Source organism: Vulpes vulpes, chromosome 1 (genome assembly GCF_048418805.1).
Source record: "Vulpes vulpes isolate BD-2025 chromosome 1, VulVul3, whole genome shotgun sequence".
NCBI classification, from domain to species: domain Eukaryota; kingdom Metazoa; phylum Chordata; class Mammalia; order Carnivora; family Canidae; genus Vulpes; species Vulpes vulpes.
In genome coordinates this window covers 153,144,915-153,170,026 of record NC_132780.1, presented here as the reverse complement: position 1 = coordinate 153,170,026, position 25,112 = coordinate 153,144,915, and the positions used below count along the sequence as shown (strand labels likewise).

Genomic DNA, 25,112 nt, shown 5'->3' with positions numbered 1-25,112 from the left:
TATGTTTTGGGGAAATTAAAAATCATAAATAAATTTCTGACTGTATGTGGGAGGGGTGTCAGTGACCCAACCCTATGTTGTTTAAAGGTCAACTGTAGTTTAGAAAAGTAAGTAAACAAAGGGACAACTGCAGCCTTCAATAGTAATAGCACTCTGGGGAAGAGATAGAATATGATTTATAGAGGTACTGGAGTATCTGCATACCCAGTTTTCAACAACAAAAAACCCACAAACAGGAAAGTATGGCCCATTTAAAGGGACAAAAAAAAAAAATTGGGTTAAACTGTCCCTGAGAAAGCCTATACATTGGACTTGACAAAGACTTTATACCAACTATATTAAGTATGTTCTAAGAGCAAAAGTAAACCATGGACAAAGAACTAAAAGAAATCAGGAAAACAATGTATGAACAAAATGGGAATATCAATAAAGAGATGGAAATTACGAAAACCCATCAAATGGAAATTCTGGAGCTGAAAAGTACAACTACAATGAAAAATTCATGACAGAAGTTTAACAAATTTAAGCAAACAGAAAAAAGAATCAGCAAACTTGAAGACAGGACAATTTATATGGTTTGAAGATAGAATGAAAAATGGAAAAAAGCAAGCAGAGGATAAGGGACTGGTGGAGTACCATCAAATGCAATAAGATATATTATGGGAGTCCCAGAAGGAGAAGAAAGGGGCAGAAGGAATATCTGAAGAAGTAATGAAAATAAATATCTCAAATTTGATGTTAGATACAAATCTACACATCTAAGAAGCTCAACAAACTCCAAGAAACTGAAAGAGAACCACACTGAGACACACCATAGTCAAACTGCCAAAAGCCAAAAATGACAAAAACAGCAAGAGAGAAGCAACTCATCATGTATGACAAATTCTCAGAAAGATTAATAGTTTATTTCTCATCAAACTACAAAAGGCCAGCAGGCAATGAGATGACATATTTCAAGTAGCAGGGGAAAAAAAACCGTGTAAATCAAGAATTCTACATCCGGCAAAGCCAGTCTTCAAGAATGGAGAAATGAAGACTTCCCCACACAAGCTAAGGAAGTCTGTTACTAGCAAACCAGCCTTATAAGAAATGCTAAAAGGAATCCTTTAGGTTGAAATGAAAGAACATTAGACAATAACTGAAAGCTCTATGAAGAAATAAGGAACATTTGTGGAAAGTATGTGTCTGCCTCAATTTTATTATCTTTGAAAAAGAGGTAATTATGGTAGAATAGGAAAGAACTCAGTAACAGAGGTTAGAATACTTACACGTGAATCATGCCTCTTCATTTTGAGATTGTGATTCTGAAGGCAAATTACTTAATGTTTAGAAGAGTTATGGTTAGACTTTTCTCTCTTATCCTGTCAATATGTTTTACTAATTATAAGATTAATTATATGATGACTGCCATAAATTTAAGAAACTCTAAGGCAAATCACTGACATTTACAGAAAGATGGTTTTGTACTGGCAACCATCTACATAAAGCTGTTTTTTTTTTCTAGTGGTTTGAGTGAAGATATCTCTAAGTAGCCATTCTCCAAAGCAGGCCTTAGATGCAAGTAACAGTGAATAATGGTAATAATGATGATCAAAATCACAGTAATAGCAGTGGCAACTAATACATGTACTGTTTACCATGTACCAGATTATTCTAGTAAGGTAGGTATGTTAGTATTAACTTTTTTTAAAATTAGGAATGACTTGCCCAATATTATATGACAGCAGAGCAGTCCTGAATCCAGTCTGCACTCTACACCACCACACTATGTGGTCCCTATTTCCTCTGATATACAAAATAGATTGTAGAGGATCTTTATGATTGGCACAGGTAGTCAGACATTGGTCTACAGAGAACAAAGAATGAAACAAATTATGGTGGTGGGAATGGACGACAGATAGGGGAACAACCATTCCTCTTGGCAAAAAAAGTCACAAGCAGATTTATCCTGCCTCTTGCTACTGTTGGGCATTTACAGTGTTGTGCTTGGAAGGGAAAGAATGAAAAGAGGCTTGAGAAGTTACTTAAACCTTTTTGAGTTTTGCTACTAGATCTGGACTAAAATATAACTTTGCTTCCATGGTGTAGGGTCCACAAAATCACCAACTCTTCTCCTAGCCAAATGGCCTCTGTTACTTATCTAACAACTATAAAAAGACAAGTCCTGGTAGCTTTAATGTGTTCTGAGTTTGTTACAAGTTTATTCTTCAACAAACAATTATTTAGTGCCAAATACTAGGTGCTACTGAAATAAAAACAACAACAAACAGGATCCTACTTCTAAATGGGACAAGACAATAATTTTAAATCTACTTGGTATAATACAGAAGGAATCAAGAGAAGGCAGTAATTAGCTTTCCCTAAAGATGATAAATCTACAAGTACTGACTATACAAAAATATCTACAAAATGTCAATTCTTTATGGTTCAACCGAAATGAGGATATTTGAGCTAGTTCTTGTTGGGAAAAAGGGGAAAAGAATGGTACCAGAGGAAACTGTGGAGGAGACCATATTCCTTAACTTACATAGAACATTGTGTCTCTCAAACTTATTTATATAAAGCATCAGAAAATAGAGCACACACATAACACTTTGATTTTTCAAGTTGGTTTTTCCTACTTCATATGACAACTAGTTAAAAATTTAAAGGATCTTTTCTTGAATTCTTTAATAAAAGTAATCCTTTCGCCAAACTAAAGAATCACAAAAATGTAAAAACTCTCCTAATCATAGAATAACATGGATAACAAAATGTTAGAAACTCTGGTACACATTGCATTACACATATCTCAGATTTCTTAGGTTAGCTAGGAACCATAAAAACTGTGAAGACTTCCCAAAAGTAGTTATTTAAAAATTATCATTTTGTGTACAATCTTCCATGGATTAGTCATAAATGGCTAATAAATAAAGGGTGCCAAGTCTGAATTACTTAGATGCTCAATGGTGTTTATCTTTTAGTGGCCTTGATAAACAACTTAGGTGGCAGGTGTTTTTCTAACTCACAAAAATTCTTTCATTTGTTTAACCCATGATCATGTTGCTACCAAGCAGTGAGCCAGACCTTGAAAAACCATGTTGGGAAAACAAGTTGCCCAAAATTGTTTCTAATCAGGCTGCAGATTTACTGCCGACTTTGTTTAACCACTGAATTTGGCTATAAGAAAGATTAGAGTTTTCTACTTCATTGAATGGATGCATAAATTTCAGTGCTAGATTCAAATTCCCAAACTCCTAATAGCACAAAGCTCTAGTAGGCTTTTTTTTTTTTTTTTTAGATTTTATTTATTTATTCATGAGAGACAGAGAAAGAGAGAGAGAGAAGCTGCCCCTCTAGTAGGCTCTTAATTAAACTAATTGCATTACGTGAGAGATCAAGCAAATATACAGAAAACAAATCATCTGCACCATTCTGTCTGTGCTTGCTTAGCCAATTTTCCTCCTCCCTACTTTTCTAGCCTCCACATTTCCACTCTCAAAGCTCCAACAACAAATACTTTCCTAATGTATATTAAGGCTTTTACTGTTGTCCTTTATTGTTAGAGATGCCTGTATAATGGCTCCAATTCTTCAGTAAAGTTTAAACTATTCTCTAAAATCACTATTATGTTTTTCCCCATGGTTATTATAAAACACAGTCTGTTATGTAAAAACCAAAGTAAATAAAGGTGCATATGACATAACCAAATAGTGGTACAGCCAGGAAATGACTTGATATGAGGTTAATGTAAAAAAGTTCTTTTTAACCTATGGAAGAAAATAGCTTTTTCCTTTAAGGAGGAGGAAAAAGGGTAGCCTGGATGGTTTAGCGCCACCTTCAGTCCAGGGCCTGATCCTGGAGACCCGGGATCAAGTCCCACATCAGGCTCCCTGCATGGAGCCTGCTTCTCCCTCTGCCTGTGTCTCTGCCTCTCTCTCTCATAAATAAAATCTTTAAAAAAAATTAATTTATAGAAACAGTCTATTATGTTCAGATATAAGTGCTTTTTTTTCATAATTCTACCGCTTAACTTTTAATATTCTTAATTTAGCAAACATTTTCTGCAAAGGGTCAGAAAGTATTTTAGGCTTTTGTCCCAAGTCATCCCACATAAGAAAATGCAAACTCTCTTTTAAACAAGGAAACAATGTTTTTGAAATCAGGGGTAGAAGGGAATAGGTGAAGGTGAAGAATCGGTGAAGAGGCAAGAGAGGAACAATTAAAAAACACAGATATAGTCAAGCAGGAAAAGGATTAACTTCATTAAATTACCTTCTGTGGATCTCAATTCTTCTATTGAAGTATTTTTTATACCCAGGTTATCATCACTGTCACACTCTGTAAGGCAGAATCAATAAATGCAAATGTATTTCTGAAAGAGTTATTGTGCCACAATTTATGTACTCTCAAACAATATTATTTTCAATAACTTCTTCCTGCCCAAGCTTACTATTAGACTACTTTCCTTGTAGGTTTGCTTTTTTAAAATTCTTACCAAATACTACTTAAATCAAAGGGGGAAAAAGAATCTAATGAAATAGTCAATTCAAATTTCATCTCTATATACACCTTATTTGAAAATTTCTTTGAGCACAACTGTTGATGAAATATAAAATTCTATTATTTAAAAAAAAATCTGGAAATTAAGAAAAGCTAGTATGCTTGTTTAAATCTAGCAAATAAATGCCAAAGTTCATGAAATCTTAGTTTTTTAAAATGGTGAAATAACTCTTACTTTGAAAATCTTGCATTCATTGCTATAGAGACCATAGGTTTAAATTAGCAATGCCTCTTCATGGCACAAGCTCACTTACCTGACATCTTTTATACTTTCATAAAAGGCCTAGGTCTATAAAAAGGACATGACTGATCAGGTATTGCAAAAGTCACCTAAAATTTGGTCCAGTGACCAAATATTGGATTTATCACTTTAACTACATTTTAATCAATATATACGTCATAGTGACTGAATCAGAGTTTAAATAATATAAGTCATATGGACATATTTGATTCTGTGGAAAATATGTAAAAAAAAAAATAAAGATTTTTTAAGTGTTTCTAAAAAAACCACTATATTTCCACTTAATTTCTTTGCTGCAAAAATTTGTTTTAAGTCATCTTTTGCCATTCCAGCAAAAATACTATTTTTTAAAACAATCTATTATATACAACTACGAATTCAAATATTTCAAGCAATGTTTTAGGGAAATAAAACATTATACTGACAATTTGAAGAACAACAAATTAAGCCTTAAAACATAAGGAATAAAGAGAAAGTACCCAAGGTTTCTGTTATTACAATTCAGAGTTAATGCCAGTCAAAAGCAACATGTCTTAACTGCAGTAAACAATCATTGCATGTAAGGCCTAAGGCAAAACTGTAGGTTTAAATCACAAGGATTAGCATGATCCTAGGTTGCAAAAATTAAAAAAGGTTTCCTTTGCCTCAATCAGCACTCTCTGTAAAGCACAGAGGATCATGAATATTCTTTCCTATTTTCATTACTTTAAAAAGAATTGTATCATATATTTTTAGGCTGGTGACCTATCGACAGTCGCGTTAGCAGGCTGAAGAAACAACAGGCAGACAGACTTTTTAAATTAAATTCAACAATTCTTTCATATAACACCTCCTGGTTAGAGTATGATGCTAGCTGCATTTTCACAGCATGGGTGAACTTTTATGTTCAATATCTAATATGACTTTACAAATTTGTGTAATTGGTATGACTCTACAGATACCAATCATACTTAATACTTTCTTCCACCCATTCATTCCAAAATGAAGAAATAAAGCAAACAGACACGACAAAGTCCTAGGTACTGTGGCATTCAAATTCAACAAAAATTATTTCAAAGCATTGTAAAATCCGTTTTCAGTCTGAATTCACTAATTCATAACAAACCTAATGTTCAAGCTCATCCTTGTAATACCTAAGAAAAAAAACTCCAAGTCAGTTAATACTTTACATAAAACTTCAAGATGTTTAATTACTAAAGAACTATAACCAACTGAACACACAAAACTGTGTTTTTAAAAAGAAAATTTTACATAAATCAAGTCAATATTCTTCAACTAAGCTACAAGATATGGCCAAGTTCTGTGATACTTAAGAGCCCACAAAATTTTTTATATAAGCAATCGTCACCAATGAAATAGTAAAGAATGGTAATGCAGAAATTCAAACACTGAAAAGTAGGGCTGAAATAGGGTTCCTTTGTTTAATTATGAGATAAAAGGGAACTTACAGTGCTGATCACTTTCTTTGGCTATGTTTAATATATAATCAGCAATACCAGAAACCACAATCAAACCTTTTATTTTCTGCCTCCCCCCACTATGCATCTGTCTAAATGTTATATATATATATATATTTTTTATTTTTAAAAAGCCCTTACTTTTTCTTTTATTTATTTATGATAGTCACATAGTCACAAAGAGAGAGAGAGAGAGAGAGAGAGGCAGAGACACAGGCAGAGGGAGAAGCAGGCTCCATGCACCGGGAGCCTGACGTGGGATTCGATCCCGGGTCTCCAGGATCGCGCCCTGGGCCAAAGGCAGGTGCTAAACCGCTGCGCCACCCAGGGATCCCTGTTATATTTTTTTTAATTCTTATATTTGGTACCTTTATACAAACACTGCAGCAAAATGACTCATTATCTTTATTTTTCAAGGAAATGATTAGAGTCAAGAATTCACACTAAATTCTCTACATCATAAAACCAGGTATTTTTGTCAGTTAAAGCCTCGGCCTTAGTAGGAGATACTGATACTGATAAAGAGAACTGATAAAGTACTGATAAAGAACTGATAAAGAGTACTGATAAAGTACTGATAAAGAGAAAAATACTTGTGTGGCTGGCCATAGGTAGTTCATTTGAACCTTTCTGGACCTCTACTCCCTCATGAAATGCGAAAATCTAACACATCCTATCTCAAAGCGTTGCAAAGAGAATAACATGTGGAAGTTATTCTTTAAAAAAAAATTTTTTTGAGATTTTATTTATTTATTCATGAGAGACACAGAGAGAGACAGACAGAGGCAGAGACATAGGCAGAGGAAGAAGCAGACTCCATGCAGGGAGCCTGATGTGGGACTCGATCCCAGGACTCCAGGATCATGCCCTGAGCCAAAGGCAGACACTCAACCTCTGAGCCACCCAGGCATCCCAGAAATTATTCTTTAAACATGTTTTTAAACATCTTTAAACATTACAAACATAAAAAGGAGCTAGCACAGTGACTGACACATTGTAGGCCCTCAATAAAGATTAGTTCCCTTTTGGGGAGCGTGGGTGGCTCAGTTGGTAAGCATCTGACTCGATTTTAGCTCAGGTCATAACCTCAGAGTTGTGAGATGGGGAGTTCCACCTCACTTTCGGCTCACTGCTGGGTGTGGTCTACTTAAGATGCTCTCTCTCTCCTTCTGGCCCTCTCCCGTGCCTCTCTTAAATAAGAAAATTTGTTCTATTTTTTTTTTAATTAAAAGAAAAAGAGTTTATAAGTAGGCTCCACACTGGGTGTGGAGCCCAACCTGGGCCTGAAATCATGGCCCTGAGATCAAAACCTGAGCTGAAATCAAGTCAGATGCTTAACCAAATGAACCACCCAGGTACACCCTCTTTCTCTTCTTAAAAACATTTAAAGGCGGGGATCCCTGGGTGGCGCAGCGGTTTGGCGCCTGCCTTTGGCCCAGGGCGCGAACCTGGAGACCCGGGATCGAATCCCACGTCGGGCTCCCGGTGCCTGGAGCCTGCTTCTCCCTCTGCCTGTGTCTCTGCCTCTCTCTCTCTGTGTGTGACTATCATAAATAAATAAAAATTTTAAAAAAATTATAAAAAAAAACATTTAAAGATGCTCAACTTGGTTGAGCATCTGCCTTTGGGTCAGGTCAAGATCCAGGGCCCTGAGATAGAGCCAACATTGGGCTCCCTGCTCAAAGGGAAGTCTATTTCTTCCTCTCCCTAAGCCCCTCCCCTTGCTTGTGCTCTCTTTCTCAAAATCCTTAAACAAAAAATTAAAAAAATACACTCGAAGACTTTATTTAAGAGAGAGAGCAAAAAAAGGGCATGGGGTGGGGGGGAGAGGGAAAGGAGCAGAGGATAAGCAAGAACTCCGCACTCAGCAATGAACCAACTTGGGGCTGGATCCCATGATCCCGAGATCATGACCTTGGCCAAAACCAAGAGTTGGTAGCTCAACCGAGTTACTCAGGTGCCCCTCTTCTTTAAAACATTTCAGTGACAAATTATATCCATATCTTTGGAATGTGAGTCTTGAATTAGAATGAACATATACTGTGAATAAAATGTAAAAGATCTAAATAAATAGAAAGTCTACCTCGCTCCTCTGATTAGAATTACTAGAAAACTGTGAGTACAATAGGAAACAGAACTGATAAAGGATAAGGGGGCCAAAGGTGTCAATTAAGGACAAATTAATAGTGGTTTTAAAATATCTCTACAGGGATTTATATACGTTTATTATAGTTGTAATTAAAATGCTACCTAGGGCTGAAATCCTGATGCTAAGGAGAGAATTTATAGGACAAAAGCCACGACACATTCAAATCTCAAACTTAGTTTAAAGCTAATCTTGCTGCCAAGAGTAACTGACTCAGCCTAAGTCAGAGATCTAAAAAGCACCCGTAATAAAGCTATTTAGCTGTTCCTTCCATACCAAGCAAAAAAGCAAAAACTTATGACAAACTGACTGGACATTCTTATATGGAACCAGCCACACTGAATATCTTTATTTTTACTGAGATAAATACCTCCTGAAAAAAAAAAAACCTTCAAATAACTGAAAAACTGGCAAAGACTAAAAGTAAGACACCACATAATCATGATTTTCATGATACTATTCAACAGAATCTTCCTTGTTTATATAGGAAGCTCCAGTATACTGTCACTTTCTGGTCCATTTAATAATGGAAAATTTCTGAAAAGTTAAAGAACTAAGAAGTTCAAAACTGCTATCATTCATCTGTGCTATGGTAGATTTTTAAAAAACTGAAAAATCAGCAGACTGTCTCTAAATCAATGATTAATATGAGAGAACTATTCACTGTATTTTATTTACAGTATGAATTTTTGTCATTAGGATCCTAAAGAGAGTTTTGTGAGTTGGTTGGTAACTAGGAGCCTTGAGACCACAGATCCCCTGAAATTGTATGTGATATTGTATATAAATGTTCATTTTTGAGGAAAGAAACATAGAAAGCTCTTTATCAGATTCTTGAAAAGGTCTACTAATTTCCACCCTAAACCACACTGCCTTAAGAAACTGGTTGTCAAATCTGAAGAAAGGAACACTGTGCTAACAGGCTAGAAGAAATGAGTTATCCTGGCATTCTTGCAGTAACCAAAAGAGCCTAATGGTCCAAGAAGAATTAGAGTATTTGTAGACATTGGGAAAAATTTGTAAGTCCCAATATATGTCAAATATCATTTTTAAACAAATATTATTCTAGTATTTACAAAGCCATTTGTTAGGAAAGATGACGGAATAGTTATCCAAGGACTGTTCTTTGATTTTCTCATTATAAGATTCATTACTAAGCAATTTGATATCTTTAAGTCTCCCATAAAGAAAAAAATATGTCTTAAACTGAATCTGAACATACTGTGATTCAGTATAACTTGCATTTTTTAATTTTAGAGTTACTTACAAAAGCATCTTCAAATCTAGGTCTAAATGAAACATGATTTAAGGACTATATACATCATTGGCCACTTAGTAATTTTCATTACTTTTAAAATGTAGTGGCTATAGCACATGAAAAGACGCTCAACATCACTAATCATTAGGGAAATGGGAACCAAAACCAAAATGAGATACCACTTCACACCCATTAGGATGGCTATCATCAAAACCAAACAAAACCTAGAAAATAACAAGTGTTAGCAAAGATGTAGAAAAACTGGAACTTTTGTACACTCTTGGTAGGGAAGTAAAATAATATAGTCATTATGGAAAACAGTATGGTAATTTCTCAAAAAATTCAAAATAGAACTAGCATATGATCCAGCTATTCCACTTCTGGGTATATACTCAAAAGAAATAAAGGCAGGGTCTTCAAGAGATTATCTGTATACCTATGTTGACAGCAGTATTATTTACAATAGCTCAAAACATGGGTACAATGCAAGTATCCATTGATGGATAAGTGGATAAGCAAAATAAAGTCTATACATAAAACAGTATTATTCAGCCTTAAAAAGAAAGGAAATTCTGACATTTGCTGTAACACAGATGAAACCTGAGAACTTTATGCTAAGTGAAACAGGCTACCCATGAAAAGACAAATGCTGTATGATCTCACTTGTATGAACTACTTAGTCAAAATACTATAGAATGGTGTTTGCTGGGGGTTGCTGTAGAGTGGGGTTTGCTGGGGAGTTACTGTTTAATGGGTATAAAGTTTCAGTTTTGTAAGATGAAAAGAGCTCTGAAAATGGTGATGGCTGCACAAACTGTAAAAGCAGGTAACACCACTGAAGTAACTCTTCAGAATGGTTAAGATGGTAAGTCTTATGTTCTGTATATTTTACCACAGTAAGAACTACTGGAAAGAAAAATAGTGGCTAGGAATCATACTTTCTTCCTATGACAGTAATAATAAAAATAGCTATTGAGCACCTATAATACTTTATATGCTGTGCTAGACACTTTATACATATCACTAATTCTTATGACTTTATAGATATAAAAAGTGAGGGTCAGAAGAAGTTGAGTAACTTGCCTGAATCACACAGCAAGGAAGCAGCAAAGTTAGCATTCAAACCAAAGCCCATGCCCTTCTTTATGCACTGTATAATATCTGTATTTCACAAAAATTCAGAATAAAGTACACAGGTGCCCCCCAAAGAGCACTAAATTTAAAAGAGCACTGAATATGAATAACGATTAAAAAAAATAGCACATAAGGGGTACTCATAGGGAAACAATCAGCTTGTAACAATAACCTATACCTTACCTCTAACCCTAAAATACCCATGCAGACCTACTTATATGCAGCTCTCATTCCAAATAAAGTTGGTAAGAAAAGCAAATCCTAGCAGGTTTCACAGTGACAATTACAAAAGAAATGCTCCCCAAAGCAGCAGCATAGGAGAAGGAAAAAAGGGTTGGCCTTGGGTGGCAAAAATTAAAATTTAAGGATTTTACAGAATATTAAGTAGATGTTAGGGACTAGGGAACAGGATGTAAAAGAGTAAAAGAAAAAGATTTAAAAAAAAGGCGGGGGGGGGGGCACTTGATGGGATGAGCACTGGGTGCTATGTTATATGTTGGCAAATTGAACTCCAATAAAAAGAAATTAAAAAAACAAAAAGAAAGAAAAGAATAAGCATAAAAGTAACCAGTACATCATTAAAAAAAAGAAAAAAGGCATCAACCAAAGATAAGCAAAGAGATGAAAACAAAAATTACAGAATAGGAAGATAAAAAATTCAGTACTAAGCTGTGACACAAATATGCAAAACAGAGTTGATTTTCCTTTAAAGAAGAGTTGGGATGGTAGATTAATGATTCCTAACTGTGCAGAAGTAAATTGATCCACTGTAATTCAGTGATGAGAGTAAAATTCTTCAGGGCAGGTTTTTCAATCGAAATGTGGCTCCAAAAATGCTGAAAGAAAAAAATAGCTAGGAGGAGAGTTGGAAAACTTAGAGCATAGAGTAAAAATGCCAAAAATAGTTTTTCATTGAGGTAATTCATCAAAATCTTCAAATCTTATTCATGGCTGCAAGCCATTAGTATATTTAAAAATTTATTCTTCTATCCACATTTATTTCAGAACTTATGAAAAAACTCATCTGAATTCTTAGAATTGCAACTTTTCTTAAATACTTGTTAGTGAAACTGAACATCAGCACACATTTTCACTCAACAATAGCAGAAAGTTAGAGAAGAATGTGTAAATCCTGGGAATAGGATAGGAGGTCTACCCCTTTTAAGGAATTAAAGATCTTCTCAGGGCTTCATTTTTGTTCCTGCCAATCTCTTAAAATTGTTTCTATTTTTGGCATATTATTATTTATTGCTTTCTAGTTTAACCTATAAGCAATTAGTTTTCTGAAAAAGTGAAGTTAAATTTGCAAATTTTAAAAACTGAAAATTTGGATTGAGCTTTGCAAAACTGTACTGACATATTTCAAATCACAAATATGTATTTGATATACATGAATACAGATTTTATCTATTAGATCAGAAAAGGCTCCAGAAAATTATGAAATCATCCTTTTTCTAAAACACTAAAGAATGAGAAAAGGAAAAAATAGATATGAGAGCATGATGCTTTAGAAAGCAGCCAGTAGTTCCACTAGTGGACAGCAGTTTATTGGTTTCTCTCAGCAGTGAAGTCTCCTCCTCTTGGGTGGTTTGCACTGTGACTGCAGCTGCGTACCTTTGGTGGTATCAGATATGCTATTTAACAAGGCACACATCATATCTCCCTCTAAATGGTGAGGGTTTAGTATATGTGCTGGCCTCTGAGTCTTCTTAAATTGATTCTCTAGCTCCAGAAAACCTTGATCTCCTGAGAGGATGGTGAAAGGAATTTGCTTGGGTAGTTGTTCATCTAGACGGCCAGCCTAAGTTGGAACAAAATGCATATGTTGATAAAAATCAGCACTTGAGGTTTAAATTAAGTTACATCTATTTCAGAATGAACACATGCCTAGAAAGATACACTCATTTAAGATTTTATTATTTTTAAAATTAATCTCTACACCCAATATGGGGTTCAAACTCAATCCTGAGATCAAGAGTCACATACTCCCCTGAATGAGCCAGCCAAGCACACCTAGAAAGCTATATTTAGCTAGTTTTTTAGCTCCTACAAAGTATGATATAAAGCTCTCCTTCATAAATAAAATATGCCAGATTTAATCAAACGTAAAATGCTATCAATTATCAGATCTTTTATGTGCCACTCAAAAAAGAAAAACAAGTAAGTTAAAAGAAGTTAAACAGGATGTCCTCACATAAAGCTGGAATGTTATAAGGGCTACACACTTAATCTAAAGGGTAAATAAGAAATAAATCTGCCATAGAGAGAAAGAAGCAAAGTAATTTGCATAACTTAATCTTGGTACACCGAATAAATGGAAAAGAAAAGGTCTTGTGGTTTTGTTTTTTTTTAAGATTTTATTTATTTTTTCATGAGAGACACAGAGAGGCAGAGACACAGGCAGAATGAGAAGCAGGCTCCCTGCAGGGGCCCTGATGCAGGACTTGATCCAGGGACCCCGGGATCACAACCTGAACCAAAGGCAGATGCTCAACTGCTGAGCCACCCAGGTGCCCCATCTTGTGGTTTGAACTGTAAGCAGCAGCCAACAAGTTTGCAGACAGGGTGCCTGGCTGGCTTAGACCACAGATCATGAGACTCTTGGTCTTGGAGTCATGAGTTGGAGCCCCAGGTTGGGTGAAGAGATTACTTAAATAAACAAAAAGACTCAAGGGGTCCCTAAGTGGTTCAGTTGGTTCAGAGTCTGACTCTTAATTTCGGCTCAGGTCATGACATCATGGTTGTGAGACCATGTGAGCCCTCTGTGGAGCTTAAGATTCTCATTCTCTCTCTCTCTCTCTCCCTGTCCCTCTTCACTCTCAAAATAAATACATACATACATATATAAAAAGCTTTAAAACAGACACACACACAAAAACCCAAAAAACAAACTTGCAGAGTAAATTCATGTTATTAGTGTGACATGTAAATCCTTAAGCAGAGAACTGAATTTAAAATGGGTCTCAGGTTGGTAGTTTCTCTAGGTGACTGGCAGACACAGAAGCAAATGAAAATCCCATCTAGGTCAATGGTGATTGTTAAGGTGCCTTCCAATTTCAGAGATGTCAAAATGTGAAAGTATCTTAGCATACCTCAAGTACAATGTCATCTCTTGATCATTATTCTATAAATAGTTAAGGTTCTACAGTGAGTAGGTGACAGTCAGCTAGGAATTGAAGAAAAGCAGTAAATATGATATGGGCCCTTGCCCTCATTAGTCATAAGTAGAACCTGATATAGAAGGTATTATACAAAAATATAGAATTGAAGAATGTTCTGTGGTGTCATTATGATCCAAGTGGAAAAGAAATTCTAAGTAGGTCCTAGACTGACGTTAGATTTTGAATAAAACAATCACTCACGTGCATACAGATGGCAAAATCAGCAGCATCTTTTCTTTTACTACAACGAGGATGAAGGAAGAAGCACCCAATCCTATTCAGGTAATTGTAGATCTTACAGTTGAGGGGAGGCTTCCAATTGGTGTTTCCTCCTATGATTTTTAGAAAAGGCATAAATGATTGTCAAACAGAAAATACAAACAGAACACTAGATACAACTGAAAGCTTAATAAAAAAAAACACACACGAGAAAAGTTTTTCTAGAGGGTATGCACTAGATTAGAATGCAGAACTCAGTCCTAGTACTGGTATCACAATTTTGTTGCTTTACAATCTTGGCAAAAGAGGTCGACTTGCTGAATCTGCCTATTCATCTGGAAACATACAGGTATGTTAGTAAGAAACAAAAGTAGTATGTGTGAAAAGTCTATGAATGGTATAATTCTATAAAACCATATTAGTGATTTTTTCACAAATACTTCAAGGCTGGGACACCTGGGTGGATCAGCGGCTGAGCATCTGCCTTCGGCTAGGGGTGTGATCCTGGAGTCCTACATTGGGCTCCCTGCATGGAGCCTGATTCTCCCTCTGCCTATGTGTCTGCCTCTCTCTGTGTGTCTCTTATGAATAAATAAATGAAATCTTTAAAAAAAGTACATCAAGGCTACTCAGTGGATAGAAATTATGGGCAATCGGGATCCCTGGGTGGCGCAGCGGTTTGGCGCCTGCCTTTGGCCCAGGGCGCGATCCTGGAGACCCGGGATCGAATCCCACATCAGGCTTCCGGTGCATGGAGCCTGCTTCTCCCTCTGCCTGTGTCTCTGCCTCTCTCTCTCTCTCCCTGTGTGACTATCATAAATAAATAAAAATTAAAAAAAAAAAAAAAAAAAGAAATTATGGGCAATCAGCAAAGCTAAATTTACTAAAAGACTGTACTGGATAACTTAACCAGGTCAGTACATTTGTATCTTAAATCCAATCCTTCTCTTTATATGTTGTTTCCTATCAAACATGAAATTTACTGGATGTTCACTATAGTAAACTTCTATAAACCAAAGAAGTCTCTCTCCATTTGGTCAGTGGTTTGTAGAGAGATACTTAAATGAAGCTGCACATTTATGAACAATAAGGATGAACTGTAGGGGCAGTTATGGAATGCTGAAAATCATACTAGTTCTGTAGCCATGAGGCCCAACTAACGGAGTTCAAAAGAACAGTACTATTTATTAGTTTTATACTCCGAAAAAAATAAACTTCTCAGCATACTTCCTTATATTTAAAAAAAGAGATCGGGACACCTGAGTGGCTCAGTGGTTGAGTGTTTCCCTTTGGCTCAGGGTGTGATCTCGGGATCCGGGATCGAGTCCCTCATCGGGCTCCTTGCATGGAGCCTGCTTCTCCCTCTGCCTAGGTCTCTGCCTCTCTCTTTCTGTGTCTCTCATGAATAAATAAATAAATAAAATCTTAAAAAAATAAAAAAATTAAAAAGGAGATAAACATAATAACCAGTAAGCACAGGTTAATGCCAAGCACAGTACTTAGCACATTGTAGATACTGAATAAAAGCTTTCTAAATATGTATCTAGTGATCCACAAACTTTAGGTTACCAAATAGAGTTAATATTTATTACAGAGAAATGTAAAGAGAAACATATTCTAGCAGAGTAGCTGTAATGCAAAATGACAATATTCTAATTAAGTGTGTATGGTCTAATCAGGAAGGTTCAAGAGCAGTCCTTTTAACTGAAAAGTCCTGTTTATGAAACATATTCTAATGGAAAAAGAAGAGTCCTGTTTATGAAACATATTCTAATGGAAAAAAGAAGAGAGGGTATCATCTCAAATGTTTTCCTTATCAACCATACCTTGAAAACCCCAAATAAATGTTCCTTGGTTAAGATGTCCTGGTAGATGACCAAAAAAGTTTGACCAGTTATCAAAGTCTACAAAGACTATATGAGTCATGGTTCGCAGATAATCCAAATCTGGAAGTTCAACAACTTCTTCATCTGAGAAGAGAGAAATATTAACCTGAATTTGGTAAGAATTAGCTAAAAACATTTTAATTGGTCAAGTTTAAAAGATACTAGAGAATATACAAAATATTAATTTCTAAACCTTTTCATGAAGCCCAAACTTGTACAATACAGTATATGTACACCAGATAAAAAATATTCTGAACATTTTTCAAAAAATTTTATTCTATATATAAATGCTATTGACCCTAAGCCTGCCCCTTTTTTTCTGATTTTTTTAAAAAAAGACATATTTATTCAGTGTCATGATTACATTTAGCAATCAACAGCATGGGTGTTAAAAAAAAAAATTTACACTAAAATCCTTTGTTGGAATGCTTTACACTTTCCATAGAGCAGAAACTAAAATAACCTGTTATATAATTAGTCACAAATACAGTCCTCAAGTTTTGTGCCCATACACATGAGTATTGTCTAGAACATGTCTCTTCATACCAGCAAAGCCCTGCCACCACTGTGCTTGGCTGAGTTCACAAATCTGTTGTAACCTGTAGCTTCCCTGTCAATTCTCTGGCTCTTCTCCTGCTAATAAGCTTTATTTCATGGCAGTAAATAAACCTTCTGCCACTGTCATAGCTATTGCTGCTGTGGAACTGCCATAGCCACCTTAGTTTTGTGGTTTGGCATAATATTGGCCTCCACCACCATAGAGGCCAGCCAGAGCTTCTGCCTCCAAAATTTTCGTCTTTCATGGGTCCAAAATTTCAAGACTGATTGTTGTAATTGCCAAAATCATGATAGCTGCTACTACCTCCAAAACTGCTCCCACCACTACCAAATCCTTATAGCTAAGACTTTCTTTAAAAATAATTTATATAAGAAATTTTTAAAAGAATAATATACTGGAAGAACTAGAAGGCCAAGTTTTGAGGCAAATAACCAAAACCTTGCACTGTCCATCAAAATAAAATTTCAAGGTTGCCTGTTAAGAACTTTTCCCTCTACCAGTTTTGTCCTTTTCCCAATCTAGACTTATTAGTAACCTGCTAGCTATGTGATTAAAAATCCTAGAGAGGAGAAATGAAATAACCTACAACCCTGCTACCATAAAGTGGTGCATAAGAGGTAAGGGTAGCACACCAGCACCTCCTACCATAAACACATCTTTCTTGGTTCTCTTAGGTTCTTTCCTCTTCCACCATTCTACAACTCTTGTTTTTTACCCCTTTCAATTCTTTCATACTTTTCTATCTTGATAAGGCCTTGAAGTTTCTAGTGCTAAAAATACAAAACTTAATATCTTAAATTATTTTCAAAATGACTAGGTTTTACTGTACTCTAGGTGACAGTTGGTTAAGTGTCTGACTCTTGGTTTCAGCTTAGGTTGTGATCTCAGGGTCGTGAGATCAAGCCCTGAGCTGGGCTCTGTGCTCAGCACTGAGTCTGCTTGAGATTGTCTTTCTCCCTCTCCCTCTGCCCCTCCCACTCATGTGCACGCACATTTTCTATCTCAAACAAATAAATCTTTAAAAATAATTCTATTCAAAATTTTCATATATCCTCATTGTCCTCACTATACATTGTATAATTTATCAAGAGCTGATAGATATTTAAAAGAATTTACACTTAAAATTATACTTCTAAATAAAATAAAAACACTGCACTCTTCCACACTTAATCTTATCCCATGGTGCAAGAAAGAAGTCTAGAATAAGTACAAAGAGATCTATCTATACCTCAATTTTCTCCCTGGTTTCTTGCTACCACTTGTAACTCTAATTCTAATTGCTATTTTAACTTTAAGTAAAAGTTTTGCTTCCAAGAAAATCATAACAAAAATATATGAATTCTGATCTTTAAGATTTCTCATACTTATAGAATAAGACCAAAATATGAGGATGTGGGGGAAAAAAGAACCCTTGTACACTGTTGGTGGGAATGCAAAACTGGTACAGCCACTGTGGAAAACAATATAGAGGAGGTTCCTTGAAATCAAAAATACAATTGCCATATAACCTAGTAATTCTATTAGGGAGTAGTTACCCAAAGAATACAAAAATATTAATTTAAGAAGATATATGCACCCCTTTGTTAATTGCAGCATTATTTACAATAGCCAAGTGTCCACTGACAGATGAATGGATAAAGAAGATGTGGTGTGTGTATATGTATAATCTATAAACTGAATATTACTCAGCCATAAAAAAGGAATGAAATCTTCCCATTTTCAACAACATGGATGGATCTAGAAGGTATAATGCTAGAAAAACAAATACCATAGGACTTCATTCATGTGGAATTTAAGAAACAAAACAAAGAAAAAAGACAAAAAACCAGATTCTTTTTTTGGGGGTGGGGGGGAACAGATTCTTAAATACAGAGACTGATGATTATCAGAGGAGGTGGGGGGGAGGATGGATGAAACAGGTTAAAGGGCTTAAGAGTACATTTGAACATAATGAGCATGGAGTACTATATACAATTGCTGAATCACTATATTGTACACCTGAAACTACTATGTTAGTTACACTGGAATAAAAAAATATTTTTAATAAAAAAATAATTAGCCAACAACAAGAAGAGAAAAGTCAAAATAGCAACAAAAGAATTCACTTGGCTAATTTTTTTAATGCACCTAAATCTGAATGGTAAGAATCTAAATGTTCAGGATAACTTTCAAACATGACTTTCAGGGGATCCCTGGGTGGCTCAGCGGTTTGGCGCCTGCCTTTGGCCCAGGGCGCGGTCCTGGGGTCCCGGGATCGAGTCCCGCATTGGGCTCCCAGCATGGAGCCTGCTTCTCCTTCCTACTGTGTCTCTGCCTCTCTCTCTGTCATAAATGAATAAATAAATCTTAAAAAAAAAAAAAACAAATCTGACTTTCAGAAAGACTATCAATTTCCATCATCTCTCAAAATCCCCATGCTTTCTGTAAAAGAAAATGTTAAACATATTGTTTAAAGCTAATATATATATTCTTTGTTCCCTAAAGTTTAGAATAGTTGAATATTTAGATATTAATATTTATTAGTGTTTAGGAATATACATCCCTAAAAAGTTACACTACAGTAATTAATCATCCTACGTTTCTTCAAAATCAAATCATTATTAGCTTTCTCAAATCTGATGGCTACAATAGGTGTATATTTCTCTATTAGCATGTGAAATTTGCACAGACATTAGAGTTGTAAAGCCGTACCTATATTCTGACAGCTTAGGTCATTTTCAGCTCCTTTCTCCATGTCCAAATTTTTTGGATGGCTTACTGTCTGTTTCAGTTTTCTCTCTGTACGTGAGGCACTGGCAGCAAATTTGTACAGGCTTGTTTTCTCAGATCCAAAATGAGCCACACTGGGTTTCTGTAAAAAGCAATGTTTCCTATGGAAGTGCTGCTGAGCACTCTCAGGATCATGAAATGCTTTAGTACAGGTGCCACACTTGATTACATACTGCTGCTCCTCTTCCTCCTCACTGATTTCTCCTCTGTGCACTTGATGGATATGAGTATTGATGTCACTCATGCTCTGTGCTGTTGCTGAACACAAGGTGCATCGAAACCACAGTTTACCTTTATCCAGCATGATTTGGAGACATCTACTATAATCTTCCTTTCTGTTGACTTTACAGATGTAACTCTCACGGCAACCACAGGTTAACAGGTTACTGGTCTCTATCACCGGAAAATCATTTTCAGTTTTAATTGAAGTTTCAGTTTTTTCAGACACAAACACATAATCTATGCTGTGGTGATCCTTATAATGACTTAAAAATGCTTCTTCCACATTAAAGATAAGATCACAAAGCCCACAGAAGTACTTAATCTTTATTTCATTGTTATGCTCATCTTGGCAATGGCGGTATAGTGTTTCTACCTTGTGAAAAGTCTTTTTGCAGTGGGCACAGCTATATCTATGAAATTGATGACTTGCTAAAGACATGCAATGCTGTTTTACACATTCTTGGGAATCAAACATATCTTCACAAATTCGGCATTGCCATTTACCCCTTGGAGGACTGTTTGCTGGAGAATGATCAATAATAGTAATAGTTGAAGAAGGATTCTTAGCAGTCACATTATTCACCAATGTTGTAGAAGAGGATGGCCTAGTTTCACCTTCTACCTCATTCATCTCATAAAAATATCTGTGTCCATTATGAAATTCAGTCACATGTGCCATGATAGTCTCTTTTCTTGTCAACTCCTTTTTGCATGTCCGACACCAGAAAAGAAAGTTATTTAAATGTGCCCCTCCATGAATCCGGCTCATATGTAAACGGATAACTCCTGAATCTTCACTCACCTTTCCACAGACCACACACTTATAACACATTGTGTTTGCTAAGAATACATGCTTTTCTACTGCATCTTCACTTGGGAATCGTTGATGGCATTCACAAAACCAAGTTTTTACAAGTGACTTTTCTTTCTGAATACAAACCATACTTTCATGGCTTCTACCTTCTAAGTTCATCTTTTTTGGAACAGTGGTACAATCTGGTGAGCTTGATTCTTGAACAGACAGAGTTCTTTTAAGTGATGAAAATTTTGACTCATCTAGCAATAGATGCAAGTCAGAAGAAGGTTTGTTACCTTCACTGATGTGGCAATAAAGTAAGACTGATTCTTCCATTGAGGTAATGACTCGGATTTTGTGCCCTGAATTCTGCTTGTGATTTCGGGTACTGTTTTCATCCATAAAGATTTGGTTGCAATTTGGACAATAACCTCTTACTATGAATTTTTCTGCAACTTGGGCAATGCTCTTCTCAGCTACAGCTACAGGACCAGCATTTCGACAACGAACTCTAAATTGGATAAAAAAATAAACTCTTTCGTAAGTACTTTCTAAATACAGTACCTCTGCTTTTCAACAGGAATTATAAACAATGCATACAGAAAGCACTAAAAGATATTTTTCAATAAAAATGCAGATAACAGAATAATTTCAACTCACAATACCTGAGTATTACCTATATTGCCTGTTTCTACTCCATATATTAGAATAGTAAAACTAGAATCAAAAGATTAAAAAATTCATATAAATATTTGGAAAATGAATCCTTAACTCTTTATAAGTTAAACAACAAATTTTCAATAAATCTAAGGGTCACAGAAAAAAGTAAAGGGGAAAAGGTAATATTTTTAAATGGGGACACTGGGTGGCTCAGTGGTTAAGGGTCTGCCTTCGGCTCAAGGCATGATCCTGGGGTCCCAGAATGGAGTCTTACATTGGGCTCTGCCCAATGCAATGGAGCCTGCTTATCCCTCTGCCTACATCTCTGCCTCTCTGTCTCTCATGAATAAATAAATAAAATCTTAAAAAAAAATATTTTTAAATGAATGAAAATGAAAACAGCTTATCAAAATCAGAGGGTAAAGCAATGCTTAGAGGAAAATTTATAACTTTAAATGTTTATATAGAAAAAGGTCTAGGGATCCCTGGGTGGCGCAGCGGTTTGGCGCCTGCCTTTGGCCCAGGGCGCGATCCTGGAGACCCGGGATCGAATCCCACATCGGGCTCCCGGTGCATGGAGCCTGCTTCTCCCTCTGCCTGTGTCTCTGCCTCTCTCTCTCTCTCTGTGACTATCATAAATAAATAAAGATTTAAAAAAAAAAAAAAGAAAGAAAAAGGTCTAAAGTCAGTATAAGCTGCTACCTTAAGAATCTAGAAATGGATAAGCAAATGAAGTCCAAAGTTTAAAGAGAGCAGAAATGAACAAAGTAAAAAATGGACAAACAACAGAGAATCATCAGTAAAAAATTCTGGCTGTTTTAAAGATCAGCAAATATTTGTTTGTGATAGATTACAGAAATAAATATAAAAGCTAAAAAAAAAGAGAGCTAAAAAAACTGTATTTCATAAAAAATGAAGTAAACAAAATATATTCCTGAAGCAAGAATAAGCAAAGGATTCTCAGGATAGAGAAAAGAACAATAAAAAGAAAACCACTAAGTTATACTTGAGATTAAAAGCTTCTGCTCATCAAAAGACATAAACACATGAAAAAGTGCCCAACATCATTGTTCATCAGGGAAATGCAGATTAAAACCACAAAGAGACACTCAAAAGAACAGCTACAATGAAGAAGACAATACGAAACCTTGGCAAGGATGCAGAGTAACTAGAACTCTCATACCTTGTTGGTACAAACACTTTGGGAAAATATTTAGTAGTTCCTTACAAAATTAAATATACATCTACTCTTTGATTGCAAGTCCACTCCTAGATATTTAATCCAAGATGAAAACATATGTCCGTAAGAAGACTTGTATAAAATATATACAGCTTTATTCATAATAGCTAAAAATCCTAAATAATCCAAATGTCCATCAACATGAGAATAAACAAATTGTGCTAAGTTCATATAATAAAATTCTACTTACCAATAAAAAGGAACAATGTACTGAAAATACCACAATGTACAGGAAAATACCACAATGGAGACTGCAAGGGTGAGAAGGTGGGAAATGACTGGGAAGGGACACATGGAACTTTCCGCAGAAGGGTAATAAATTATGATAAAGTATAGGTTAACAGATGTACCCATTATGTCAAAATCATAAAAGTTACAATGTATACACTGTAATGAATTTAATTTGTATCTCAAAAGCAGAACTTTTAAAAATAATTAAGGGAAATAAGGAGTATATAAGCAGCGTTGATTAGTATTAAAGCTGGGGTAATGGGTAAAATGGAAGTTCATTATACTATTCTGTTGACTTCATACAGTTGAAATTTTACATAATAAAAAATTAAGAATAAAAATAGCAGGCAGAACCAGGATTTCAACTCATGAAATACAAGTTAGAATGTAAGTTAGAACCAGGACTATTAAACTTAGTAGTTACACTGAGTATATACAAAGTAATTATATTCTACTGCCTCAAGTTTATTGAGAACCTATTTTTCTTGAAGGTTTGTGAAAATAATTGCAATTGTCATTTAGTAGATACAAACTTTTAATACATTTTAATAGTATAACAGGAAAACAGACTGAAAAGACACAGTAGTAAGGAGAAAATATGTACAGACTTTGTTTGGATCATGATTCCAACATACCAAATGTGTAATAAAAAATTTCTTCAGATAATCGGGGAAATTTGATAACTAAGTAGTTGATATTATAAAATTGATTAGTATCAATTTCTAAGGTGTGGTAATAGTATTATAGGATTAAAAAAAGAAGAGTCTTTACTATTTATTTATAGTTACATATTGAAGTATTAGAGTATTTACAGATAGGATGACATGATTTAACTCTGAAATAACAACTTGCAAGGGGTGACAATATAAATGAAACACGATAGTCATGTTTTGCTAATTACTGAAGTTGGGTGAAAGGTACACTGTGGGTTGTACATTGCTTGATAACTTCCATTATAAAGCCATGATTATTTGATAAATTTGGCCTTTCACTGCAATTTAATCTTTCATATGATATGATACTTTCCATTCTGGCTGATGTAAAGCCAATGTTCTATTTTAACCTGCTTCTCTCCTATATACACACTACTCACATAACACACAGAGAAAAAAAACACATAGAACTGTTAGTTCATTTTATATTCACAGCAATATCAAATCTACTTTTTTCATATCTTTAACTTCTCTCATTATGCTAAATTTGATTAATTTCCAGATTAATGTACATTCTCATTCTAAAAGCAGAGAAACATGGAATAGAAAAGTATTGTTTAATCTTTCCTCTGGTAAAGAGCTACTTGGGCAGGATTCCTTTACAGCCCGACTAAACTTGTACAAACCTGAAATGGGCAGTGAGCTCCATGTGGGAACGTAGTGTCTGGTGGCAGGCCACACACTTAACTTGAAATGGGACATCTTTGCACAGAGAAATCAGAAGTTTCTTTGCAAAAGATGGAAATGATATTGGATGTGCTATTCCCTGGTCATCTGAAAAACAAAATAAACTTAATTTGCAAAGATTGGAGGAGAAAGCAACCCAACCTTCCTCCCCTTCACTTTCTCAACATTGGGTGGAATAAGTAAAAGATTGATATATATGTGATAAAAATCTAGGGAAGTCATTTTCTAGCCTTAAGTACAAAAGATGCAGAACTCATGCTCAAAATTTGAGTCTTAAATGCAGAGAAACACCCAACTTCCCAGATATTATGTATACATAAAAACATCATCCTAAATAAATGTTTTCTTTCCAAGTTTCTCTTCATTCCTCAAAGTAAACCTTATTGTTAAGTGCGGATCTCTACTGAGAATCTTTTTTGAAAAATAAAAATGAAGACAATCTTTCACTTTCATGTTTTCAGTCTAATATCAGGATAAGTTATGTCAAGAATTGTATAATAAATATGGTAAAGAGATTAAAGTAGTTCAATAAGCTTTAACAGAAAAGAGTATTAACATACCACCCAGTTTAAAATTCTGATGGAAATGATTCTTTCCAGACATATGTTTCAAACACTCATCCTTGCTGCTAAAAAGGAGGAAGCAATTTGGACATGCAAAACACTGAATAATCTGAGGAAGAAGGTTGTTTTTATGTCCATCACCTGCAGCTTCCTAAAATACAAAGCAAAGTTGTATCATACACAACTAAAATCAATAATCAGTTTTTTTAAAATCAACTTCCAAAATTTCTTATCCATTTGGAATATTCTATACCAGTTTTTAATATGAAAACTTTTCTTCCCTAAGTGTGAACCACAGAATTTTAATCATAAATGAGGTTCCATATGTAAATTAAAATTTTTTTTTCTTAAAAACAAATCTTGAGCAGCCTGGGTGGTCCAGTGGTTTGGTGCCGCCTTCGGCCCAGGGTGTGATCCTGGAGACCCGGGACCGAGTCCCACATCAGGCTCCCTGCATGGAGGCTGCTTCTCTTTCTGCCTGTGTCTCTGCCTCTCTCTCTCTCTCTCTCTCTCTCTCTCTGTCATGAATAAATAAATATAACCATCCTTGTATACGTATCCTTATTTACAGGTGCATGTTTTTCATTATTCGCAGTGGCCCTATTGGGTTAAAAGATTTAGTACTGAA

At 35.3% G+C, this 25,112-nt stretch overlaps 1 protein-coding gene across 7 annotated transcripts in view; it reads right to left on the bottom strand.

The window, feature by feature from the left end:
• Positions 1-25,112, bottom strand: part of ZNF451 (zinc finger protein 451) — an 88,933-nt gene that overhangs the window by 8,451 nt on the left and 55,370 nt on the right. For 6 of the 7 annotated variants that reach the window (XR_011996670.1, XR_011996673.1, XM_072734742.1 and 3 more), the window contains 7 exons: positions 24,482-24,635; positions 23,861-24,008; positions 19,295-20,901; positions 15,985-16,128; positions 14,141-14,271; positions 12,393-12,579; positions 4,255-4,320 (listed from right to left, as the gene is read on the bottom strand). Coding sequence is in view for 5 of the 7 variants with exons in the window: in XM_072734742.1 (XP_072590843.1) it covers positions 4,255-4,320; positions 12,393-12,579; positions 14,141-14,271; positions 15,985-16,128; positions 19,295-20,901; positions 23,861-24,008; positions 24,482-24,635 (2,437 nt within the window). In the remaining 2 variants the exon portion in view is untranslated. The remainder of the gene's footprint in view (positions 1-4,254; positions 4,321-12,392; positions 12,580-14,140; positions 14,272-15,984; positions 16,129-19,294; positions 20,902-23,860; positions 24,009-24,481; positions 24,636-25,112) is intronic. The other variant, XM_072734746.1, reaches the window with a different exon arrangement.